General features: G+C 42.7%; 1 protein-coding gene across 1 annotated transcript in view; it reads left to right on the top strand.

The window, feature by feature from the left end:
- The first annotated feature begins 9,745 nt into the window (after positions 1-9,745).
- C9H8orf48 (chromosome 9 C8orf48 homolog) overlaps positions 9,746-12,218 on the top strand; it is a 36,613-nt gene continuing 34,140 nt past the window's right edge. The window contains exon 1 of the mRNA XM_065411317.1: positions 9,746-9,959. Within this exon, the coding sequence (XP_065267389.1) occupies positions 9,746-9,959 (214 nt within the window). The remainder of the gene's footprint in view (positions 9,960-12,218) is intronic.

The following is a 12,218-nucleotide window of genomic DNA, read 5'->3' on the forward strand; positions in this document are numbered from 1 at the left end:
TTTAGAGAAGAGATAAGTAAGGGGGGATATGATGTAGGTCTATAAAAATCATGAATCGTGTGGAGAATGTAAATAAGGAAGTGTTATTTACCCCTTCACGTAACACAACAACTAGAGGTCACCCAATGAAATTAATAGGCAGCAGGTTTAAAACAAACATAAGGATGTACTTCACAACATACAGTCAACCTATGCAGCTTGTTGCTATGAGATGTTGTGAAGGTCAAAAGTATGTTAAAGAAAGAATTAGATAATTCATGGAGATTAGGTCCATCAGTGGCTATTAGCCAAGATGATCAGGGATGTAACCCCATGCTCTGGGTGTTCCTAAGCCTCTGACTGCCAGAAGCTGGGACTAGCTGATGGGGAGTGGATCTCTCGAGAAATAGCCCTGTTCCGTTCATTGCCTGTGAAGCAGCTGGCTCTGACCACTGTTGGAAGACAGGTTACTGGGCTAAATGGACCACTGTTCTGACCTAGTATGACCATTCTTAGGAAGTAGACTGAAATGAGTGATGTAAATTTTGTTCCCTTCCATCTAACAAGTTACATACCTTGCAAGCAGAATACACTTAGGCCATATCTACGCTAGCGAGCTTACAATGGCACAGCTGTGCAATTGCTCGTGTAGCTGCTCTGTGCATATGGGAGAGAGCTCTCCCATTGACATAATTAAGCCACCACCACCATAGTGGCAGTAGCTATGTTGGCAAGAGAGCTTCTCCTGCCAAGATAGTGTTGTCCACACTGGTACTTCTGTCAGTGTAACCTATGTCGCTCAGAGGGACCCCCACACACCCCTGAGCAACATAAGTGATACCGCCAAAAGTGCTAGTGTAGACAGCCTTAGGCTATGACTGCACAAGTTAATTTGCTGACATTTGTTCATCATTGGAAACATACTGCTGCTAAGACTGCAAGTGGTCCTGATGCTGGTGCCAACAGAACAGTGTTGCTAAAAGATGTCCAGAATAGTGCTGGGTGGTAAATAGTTTTCCTGTTCTGCATAAGAATGAACTTGAAACATTTAGAAGCTTTATGTGAAAAGCAACAAGAAACCCTCATTCCTCCATTAGCTAATAGCTCACTGGTTAAGGGACTACTTATTTGGTATGTGGGAGACCCTGGTTCAAATCCTGATCTAAATTACACAGAGCAGAGATTTGAGTTAGGGTCTTCCACATCCCAGGTGATTAGCCCAATCACTGGGCAATTGGCTATTCTGGGGTTAAATTACATCCTGGATGTGAAAAACCTTTCTTGACGAGCGTTTCATTGAAGCTGGTACATTCCTGCAAAAAGAAAAAAAAAATTGATTTCAACAAATCAATATATTTCAATTAAAAAAACATCAAATCAAAAATAGCTGAATAGCTCTAGTTCAGAACATGTGGTTTGTGAAATCCATTTCCAAATGAGAAATATATCAAATTATAGTATTATACTTTGTGATAGAGTTTTACAAAAAATCTTCTTCCTGCACAGGAATTCAGGAATTACAAGTTTTTGAATGTTTCTTTTTCTTTATTTCAAACACTAATCTACAGAGAGAATAGTTTCTTCCCTGATTTTTCTTGCTAGTGCTTTAAATAGTTTGAGAATGTGGTGGCCCATTTGGAGTGTGAATTACTGCTTACAAAGAGAGAAGAGAGCACCTCTTTTCCTCAGGTTTTCCTCTAGAATCCTTCCCATGTTCTCTGGCCTCATGTTACAGCCACCTTTTGTTGCCACTTCTGTAGCTGGCCAAGGGAGTTACTACAGAGCATTTCAAACCATCTCACCTCCACGATTCCTCCCTCCCAAAGCCCTCAATAGAGAATTTAACCTGCTGTTTGCAAAAGCGAGTACATATCTGCTACATCCTCATTATTTTACATAAGACCTGCTGTAGTAGGAGCACATCTAATTTGGTCTGAAGTCTGTTTAGCTGTAATTTTGGCTTTCCAGGATATTCCAGCATTGTGTGAAAGGTTGCTGCTAATACTTAATTCAACTTGTTTAGTAACTTACCACTTTGTTTTGTAAAGACAAGGTGATGTTGGTTACATCTGATGTTGTGAAGTGGTTCCAGCTCAGCCAATCCATCATTTTGCTGAATTCCTCCAGTTCCTTCCCCTACCTTCTATGCCTGCTGTGGTAGAAGCTTCACTTAACACCAAGATATTAGGTAAGTGTGTGCGTTAGAGTACTAATTGACTCCCAGCTTGCATTTCTTATTGTTATCCTCCCATGGCCTTGAACTCAATAACCAGTTTCAATCCTGCATTAATGCTGCTGTAACAAGCAGAAGAATTACATCAATGTTTATTAATATTAGAAGTCTAGATCAGAAAGTTCTTTTGATTGTTGAACCAGCCTAAAAGCAAAATAGAAACCCTTTTACAATCTGACATTGAGACCCTATCCTATTGCCTTCATAACCTATTCATCATTATGGCAGCCACTAACAGATGCAGTAGACAATAGGCTGTGAAACACTAATTTGCATTTCCATAAGTAGCTCTTAAAGCTTAATACATTACAAACCATCCTTAATTGAGCCTCACAACCTCCATATGTGAGTTTACAGATGGGCAGGCCAAAGCCTAGGGCTTAATTTCAGAGGTGCTGAGTACTGGCAGTTTGTCAAAGTTAGTTGGAGTTGAAGTAGAGCAGGGGTCGGCAACCTACGGCACGCGTGCCAAAAACACGGCACACGAGCCAATTCTGAGTGGCACGCTGCTGCCCACTGAGGAGGAGGAGGAGGGGCCGGAATGCACCACATTGTCTGAAGAAGCGGGGGAGGGGGGAAGCTTGGCTACTGCAGGATCAAGCTTCTGCCTCCTGCCCCCGCAGGGGAGAGCGGTGGGCGGGGTGGGCTGAGTGGGGCGGGGGGCCGGGACCCCTTCCCCACCACTCTCCCCTGTGGGGGCAGGAGGCAGAAGCTTGATCCTGCGGCAGCCAAGCTTCCCCCTCCCCCGCTTCTTCGCACGTGGTGCATTCTGGCCCCTCCTCCTCCTCCCCCCAGAGGAGCAGAGCCGAGCGGCAGCGTGCTCGCTGCTCCGTAGAGCAGACAGAGAGGTAGGGACGGGCCTAGGGGTGGAACAGGTCATATCCCTCCCAGCCCCCTGCCATGAGCCGCTCAGGGCAGGGGGCTGGGAGCACCCCCACGAGCCGAGCACCCCATCCCTCTGCCCTGCACCCCCACAGCCCCATCCCTCTGTCTTGCACCCCCCACAGCCTCCCCAGCCCTCTGCCCTGACCTTGAGTTGCCCCCAACACCCAGCCTTGTGCCCTGCACCTCCACACACACCCCAGCCCTCTGCCCTGACCTCAAGTCCCTCCCCCCCCCACACCCAGGCCTCTGCCCTAACCCCCCCCCACACCCAGCCTGGTGCCCTGCACCTCCACACACACCCCAGCCCTCTGCCCTGAACCCCCCCACACACACCCAGCCTTGTGCCCTGTACCTCCACACCCCCCCCAGCCCTCTGCCCTGACCTTGAGTTGCCCCCAACACCCAGCCTTCTGCCCTGCACCTCCACACACACCCCAGCCCTCTGCCCTGAACCCCCCCCACACACACCCAGCCTTGTGCCCTGCACCTCCACACACACCCCAGCCCTCTGCCCTGACCTCAAGTCCCTCCCCCCCCCCACACCCAGGCCTCTGCCCTAACCCCCCCCCCCCACACACCCAGCCTGGTGCCCTGCACCTCCACACACACCCCAGCCCTCTGCCCTGAACCCCCCCACACACACCCAGCCTTGTGCCCTGCACCTCCACACACACCCCAGCCCTCTGCCCTGACCTCGAGTCCCCCCCCCCCACACACACACCCAGGCCTCTGCCCTAAACCCCCCCCACACCCAGCCTGGTGCCCTGAACCTCCACACACACCCCAGCCCTCTGCCCTGAACCCCCCCACACACCCAGCCTTGTGCCCTGCACCTCCACACACACCCCAGCCCTCTGCCCTGACCTCGAGTCCCCCCCAACACCCAGCCCTCTGCCCTGAACCCCCCACCCAGCGGGCTGAGCAGGCTGGCGGCATAAGATCAGCATTTTAATTTAATTTTAAATTAAGCTTCTTAAACATTTTGAAAACCTTGTTTACTTTACATACAACAATAGTTTAGTTATATAATATACACTTAGAGAGAGACCCCTTCTAAAAAAACATTAAAATGTATTACCGGTACGCGAAACCTTAAATTAAAGTGAATAAATGAAGACTCGGCACACCACTTCTGAAAGGTTGCCTACCCCTGAAGTAGAGCATCTTTGAAAATCTGCCCATAAATTAAAAGGTATTTATGTGCTTAAATATCCAATTAGGTGCCTAAATGGGATTTTCAAAAGCACCTAAACAGATTAAATATCTAACACCAGTTGAAATTAATACTAGTTTGGTGCCTAAGTTGCTTGGCACATCTGAAAATCCCACTGCATCTTTACGTGCTTAAATACCTTTGAAAATCTGGCTTTCACCAAGCTCACAGTGAGTCAAGCATATAGAACTGCAAATAGAACCCAGGAATCCTGCTCTAGACAGTAGGGCCCAGATCCACAAAGGGACTTAGGCAATGTAGCAGTCAGCATCTTGGTGCCTAACTTTTAGGAACCTAGAAAGTCACAGGAACAGCACTGTGATCCACAAAGCTTGAGTTAGGTGCCTTGACTTCCTACCCACCAGGCTACAGAGGATACATCTAAACTGCAATAAAAAAAAGTATCTGCAGCACCAAGTCTCAGAGCCTGGGTCAATTGACATGGGCACAAAGGACTCCGGTTGGAGCCTTGGCTCTGAAACCTCACAAGAGGGGAGCATCTCAGAGTCTGGGTTCCAACCGGAGCCCAAATGTCTATACTGCTATTTTTAGCCCTGCAGCGCTAGTCAATTGATCCCAGATCTGGGACGTGATGCCTTGAGTTTTTTATTGCAGTGTAGCCATACCCAGAGGCATTCTCTCTCTCTCTGATCTAATGACTGTTTAAGTATTTATCTACAGTGGAACAGTCACTGGGGCAGAGAGAGAGAGAGAGAGATTGACTCTGTAGCCTAGAAGTGAGGGCACCCAAATGGGAGACCAAAGTCCAGTCCCTAGTCCCCCTTAACCACTTTCTCTTTAGAGACATTGGAACAGTGTCAATAGGAGAGATTGAGGGAGTCCCCACATCAGAATACCATATAGTCAGTGGTTAGAGTACTCACCTAAGAGGTAGGAAACCCCCTCTTCAAATCCTTACTTCCCCAGTTAGTGGATTTTGTTGGAAGAAAAACAGGCTGACCCAGAGGCAGATTTGAGTAGATGGGCTTCTTTATTGCGGTACTTGTTCCCCTGGACCCAATTGTCCAGTAAGCACTGGATTAGTTACATCATACTCTTTATCTACATTAGTATGTAAATTCCTACATTTATTATAACATCCCCAAAACCCTTATGGAGTAATATGAACACCCATACAATGAATATTGATAATCCTATACTGAATATAATTATCCCTGCCCCGGATTATTATTTACCTCATTAACATATTCTACCGATAAATTTTACTTTGAAGATGCACTTTTTTTGCTATAATTGCAGTCATGAACTCCTTGGATCAGCAGTTTGCAGGGAAGGGAGAAAGGGACCATGACCCCAAACTCGCCTGTGCAGCTGGGAAAGAAAGGGAGAGGGAGATAACACTACTTTACCCAAAAAGGCATCCTCATTCCTCAGGCAGCTGCAACCTTATCAAACCCTTAACAAGGAGAAGGGAGGGGTAGCCCTAAATCTATCATCAGACACAAAGATGCCTGCACTTTATCAAGTGGAGCTGCCAGTCATCTCTACCATTGGTGGTACTTCCCTGCAAAGATTGGTCTTCCAGGATGTATGGGGTGTTGACAGTAGCATTGTTGAGTCTGCCTATTAGGCAGCATGGAAGCACTGCCCACCTGATGCCCTGTAGACCCATGGTTAAGTCCAACAAATCCTCACACCTAGATCATGCTACATCTCTGCTGATTTTTAATTTTAAAAAGAAGCAAACAAACAAACATTTAGAGTTTGGGGAAAGAGGTTTCTTGCCATATGAACTTTCAAGAGTCCCATATTGAGTTAATATAAGAACAGTTTTGACTGCTAAAATAATGTTTGGAGACAGTATCTCAGGAATTTATTATCTTTGGGTTTAGAACTATTTTGGCATTATTAGCTCATTCAGAATTGACAGTAGAAATAAAGACAGACATGGCTGCAGGAGATGGACATTTGTGTTCTGAAGCCTGGGAGAACAGGAGCAGCAGCTGTTTTTGATCAGATCTTCATTCAGGGACACATACCATAAACCAGTGCAATGCCATTGAAGTCAGTGGGTTCCCAAGTGGCAGAATTTGGCCCTTAGTGATATGTAGGGTTTGTTTAATTAGATAGACTCATATGTTTACTTTGGCAAGCTGATGATATTAGCTAATACATGGATGTGACTTGGTGTCAGGTCAGATATTTTCTTATATAGGTTATAACTGTATACTTAAGATTGAGGACAGATGAAAGAATCCCAGAGGATTTACATTACAAAGATTATTACCCAGCTTGTCTCAAACAAAATGCTATAGGTGATGTTATCAATACACAGTTCCCATAACACTTTTTTTTTTTAAAAAAACACAAACTGTTCAAGGTACATAACATTGACAGAGGTAACACTTTTAGAGAGGTGTTAAGTTTCTGATCTTGTACCCATAGGCTTGCAACATGACCCATATAAAATGGATTTACAAATATATTTCTGGTTAGAAATTACAAATGCCGGTATATGGACAAGGTTCAGATTAATTTGTCACACCATTCAGCCAGCTATAATAGATCCTCTTTTTTTGGCCCGGATCCTGTGCTATGGAACTCAATGGGAGTTCTGCCATTAGCTTCAGTGAGAACAAGTTCAAGCTCTTTGTGTTCTGGTCTTCTGTTCACCACTATACACAGATCAATGTTAACTGAAATTTAGGAGTATACTTAGAACATTGAATGCAACACATAATTTGGAAGTTAAATCTCTATGTTGCAAACTTTTGCTTTATGGCATTGGTAGGGTGCGTATTCAGCTAAGATCACTTTAGTTTTATAATTATATCAATGGGAAAAAGTGAGCTATTGACTACGTGGGGTCTGATCCTGCAGTCCTTATGCAGGGAAAATTTCCATTGAGGTCAAAGATGGCAGTTACATGCGTGTCTGAATGCAAAGTTAAATATGGGTGAAATCCTGTCTTAGCTGAAGTCAGTGGCACCTATTGGTTTTAATGGATCCAGGATTTCACCTTATGTATGTACTGCAGATTCAAGCATTCTAATTAGTTGTGTATCCGTGTTTTGCTCTCTTATTGTACAAACTTAATGTTTGTATGCAGTGTAGAGTTTAAGTGTAGGCCCTGATCCTGTAAAGACCAATGCTAGTGCATAACTTTAAGCACCTGAATAGTCCTGAAGACAAAAAAAACAAAACAAAACCAACCCACAAACAAAAACACACAACACCACACAGTATCAGAAGAAAACAGCATTTATATACATAATTGGCTATGGCTACATTTTAAAAACTTGATCTTGCTTATTTTATCCTCTTCCACTAGGATAGTGACCTACCCACTATTTCCTTATTCATGAAAATCTTGCTCCAGTATATATTTTGAGTACTCAGTGGGACTACTGTTGCTTAACATTTAAGCACCTGCATATTTGCAGGATTAGGGCCTTAATCATTCATTCCAGCATTCTTCCTTTACAGGAGTTATTTTTTGTGAATCTGTTTTTAAATGTTGCCATCATTATAAAGACTTTGTTCACAGAATAAATCATTTTTAACATGCAAGTACCTGTTCTCAGAATCTTTAGCCTCAGATAAAGAAAAATAATGACTCTCTCTCTCTCCAAGGACCAATTGTTTTGTTAAATTATAATCTTTTTTCAATAAGAGGTTGAGCTGTATTTAAATAGAGATTGGCCTTTTTTTTTATTTGACTTGGGCATTTGAAGTTTGGAACTGATCTGTTTTACATGAAAAAACGAACAAGAAATGCAAATTGGATCTAAAATGGATGGCAATTTTTATTGCTCAAGAAATGTGGGATTAATATTTTATTAAACAACCTAAATTAAAGACTAGGGAAGGAAGAGTACCTGTAAGTACTTTATCATGTGAAGACATTTGTAGGCATACAAATAACTCTGATCAGGCTGCTTCTAATTCTCTGTTTGCTGTGCTATAACAGTACCTAAATTGAGCAGAGCGTTTCCATGATTAGAATGGAGGAAATGGTTAAGACATAATCCTAATGAAAGAGGATAAAGTAAGCACATTTGATGCTTTAAAATGTATTAATGACCAATTATGTATGTGAGTATTGTTTTCTTCCCACAGTTTGGGTTGGTTTTTTGTTTGTTCATTTTCTTTTTTCAGATTTGGAATAAATCCCCATTAATTTAAGTATATCAAGCAGTTGATGTCTGTGTTTTCTTTCCAATTTTCAAAACAAAGCTGAGTAGTCCAAGGACGCTTTGCATTTCTGAGTGGCCAGTGAGAGGGATAAAAATCCACAGCAACAATTTCAATTTCTTGGTCATTTTTTCATATTCATATGAAAAATTTTACCCACAATTTAGTGTAAATTCTTAACATTAATTCTTAATACCACGATTGCATGGTTTCTTTTTAAAGCCTTTTATGAAAGCTAAGCTATCAAAAATTCTGCTATAGAAGGCAGTCATCGTAAAGTGGGATAGCCTGAATTCCTTACTTAGGGCTACAACCTTGTTTACATTGAGTAGTACATTACTCCAGGAATAGTTCTATGAATAAGGTTGGTAAAATCTGGTTGTCTGTTTTTACTCAGGCAAAATGTCCATGGACTTCAGTGGGAATTTTGCCTAAGTAAGGAATTCATAACTTGGCCTCAGTCTATTCGTAAATCTGTGAAAAGTATAAAAAAATAGAAATCTAGCTAATTTGACAAATTGTCAGGTTCTGCACATTTTTAGAAATTAAAGGATATTGTCTTATGGTAGTTTTGATATCAATAAACTTTAAGTATATACTTTAATCTTTTGTGAGCAACTACAGTGATCAGCCATAACTGTACTAAATGTGGCTTAAGTAATGAGCTGTACTTATCTGCAGTAGTAGGTTATAGGGTATGTACATCTGCAATGAGGTTAAAATAAAATCACTTAAATTTTGATATATTGCAAATTCATGAAATAACTATTTCAGACTCATATTTTGAGGTCAGGAGCGGTGCCAGAGTTTTTGCTGCCCTAGGCAGCAGCGCTCCTCCTCTGAGCATTCGGCAGTGGGTGTTCTTCCGCTCCTCGTCTTCGGGGCACTTTGGCGGTGGGTCCTGGACCGAGTGAAGGACCCGCCGCCAAATTTCCGCCGAAGACCTGGAGCGGAAGGAACCCCGCCTCTGAATTTCTGCCGAGGGCAGCAAAATGCCGCCCCCCAAATCCTGCTGCCCTAGGCAACCGCCTAGGGTCGCCTAGTGGAAGCGCCGGCCCTGTTTGAGGTTGAACTATACCTTGCACACACACAAGTCTGTAACAGCTATTTGTAACTTGACTGAGTAAATTGCACTGATGATTTACAGAGCAGTAGTCCAGGTGAATCTTTCTAAGAGCCATGTGTTACCAAATCTGTTATGGGTTTTTCTTTTTATTATTTTTAGTATTCTACTTTGGTGACCAGCTGGATTGAATACTCGGTGCTTTGAAGAGGGGTAGATGGAATCAGGCCAGAGTTGCAGCACTACTCTTTCAGACTATTTTGAGGATACATTTGAATCCTTCAGTGAGGAGGAGGAGGAGAAGGAAGCCTGCAGGCAATATGAGAGTGAACCGTTTGAATCTTATTGTTCCACAGAGAAGTTGGAGTGGCCTGCTGCTGTGTTAGATATATCTGAAAGCGTATGGCAGTCAGTAAGCCAGGATGATGAAGGTACGCAAGGTTTCTGTGCATTTGAGTCAGTCCTCCACCCAATTTTAAAATTACACAGAAGGGCACAGATCAGCAAAAACAAAATAAAAATTACATCCAATTTTCTTGCTGTGCACAGCAACAGAAGCCTCAAAACATTGGCTTCCTCAGCCAGCTCTGTAATTTTGCTGAATCAAGACTTAATGGAGAGTATATGAGGAGGTATAATGTACCAAATTGAGTGTTTAGGTATGGATGTCCTTATTCAATCTTACTGTGTGCTGGAGTTTTATTGGTATGATAAACAGGTCTTAAAGATACCTTGACTGAATTTCCGTTTCAGAAAAATAGCTAGACTGTAAAAATAGTTTCCCAAGGGAATTGTGGAAGATCCATCACTAGGGACATTTAAAAGTAGACTGGAGAAAGACCTGAAAATGTACTGTTGTAACCATGGTGGTCCTAGGATATGAGAGAGACAGGGTGGTTGAGATAATATATTTTATTGGACCATTTCTGTTGGTGGAAGAGAGACGTTTGAGCTATACAGAACTCTTATTCTGACCTGAAGAAGAGCTCTGTATAGCTCAAAAGCTTCTCTTCCACCATCAGAAGTTAGTCCAATAAAATATATTACATCACCCACCTTATCACTCTAAAAAAATATATGTAACATTAACAAACCTACAGCAGGTAAGGGTAAAAGAAGCAGAGGCAGGAGGATAACACTACTGACATAATAGGGATCTGCCATCTTTGACATTTTGGTAGTGTTCCCCATCCTCCTGCAGTCTCCTTTTCTACCCTTTTGTTTAGTCTGGGAGATACAGTGGCGACTTCAAGCCATTGATCAGCTGCTATTTAAACCTGTCACATTCTCTTGGTATAAGGGCTTGTCCACTCTAAGATAAATAATTTATTTTTAAAATGTGTTCGCTAAAGTGGTTTAACTAACATGTTTTAAAAACTAATCGAGACAGTAAGTTGCGTTTTAACTTGTGGTAGTTGTTTGTGTCATAACCCAGCCTCCCACTTTGGGTTCACGTTGGCTGGCTAACAAATGTTAAAATATAGTTAACCCTGTCTGAACTAGAATTTTAAAACCTGTTCGCTGAAAACATTAGCAAACATATGCCTTTTATCCTAGTGCTCCTTATGGTATGTGTACACTGCAATAAAATACCCAGGGCACAGCCATGGCTGGCTTGGGTCAGCTGACTCAGGCTTGGGGGAACTCAGGCTGCAAGGTTAAAAATTGCAGTGTAGACGTTCAAACTGGGGCGGAGGTTAGAGCCTGGGCTTTGAAACCCCTAGAGAGTGAGTCTCAGAGCCCAGGCTCCAACCCAAGCCCGACCATCTATACTACAATTTTTAGCCCTGTATACTTGAGTCAGTTGATTTGGGCTCTGGGTTTTTTATTGCAGTATAGCCATATCCTTAGTGTCTTTCCTTCCCTCCCTGACCCAACAATACATTTGACCTTTCTCTCTACAAAAGTAACTAGCACTGCTACAGTTAAGGATCCAGCATAAAACTTATTTAGGCATGAAAGCTTACTATAGGCCAATTTCTGCCCTTGGATTCACATGTCTTAAATGGAAATCGTGTGCACTCAAGGGCAGAATTTAGCCTTATAGATCAATGTGTCAAAGATCTGCGTAATGAGATGTTTGCCTTGGTGACTTGTTCGTGCCACATTATATAAGTGTCTTCTTCTAGCCTTAGTTCCATCTGTTTGGGGTCAGCTCTTCTAGTCCTTCCATCTGGGAAACACCCTAGTTCATATGGGGCATATTAAGGACTCATTTAATTGATTTCTTTGGCAGTTTTACAGCCAGCTGCCAGCCTGACACCATTCCTCCTCCTTTTTCAACCAGCCTTGGGACTAGATAAGATGGAATTTAAGTGAATTGTCTGATATGTTAAATTTAGTGACTTGGTTCTGGATCTCAGTTTTCATAGTGCATACATTTTAATAAACTATTCCTTTTTCTGCAGAAGGTTTTTTTTTTTAAGTGCTCTTTATACAGCCAGAACAGCATATCTAGAGGAATAATCATCTAGCACACAAAAGTAAAATATGGAAGAAATTGACTAGTTAAAGGAATACATATAAAAAGTGAGACAGCCTTTTCTTGTAAAGAATACTTGTTAAAGATGGGGGGGAAATCTGCAAGATTTGACTGTTTTCAGCTGTGCTGTATACCTGTTTTAGGGCAGGTCTACACTTAAAACGCTGTATTGGTACAGCTGTGCCGTCTGCACTGACTGGAGAGAGCT

Source organism: Emys orbicularis, chromosome 9 (genome assembly GCF_028017835.1).
Source record: "Emys orbicularis isolate rEmyOrb1 chromosome 9, rEmyOrb1.hap1, whole genome shotgun sequence".
NCBI classification, from domain to species: Eukaryota; Metazoa; Chordata; order Testudines; family Emydidae; genus Emys; species Emys orbicularis.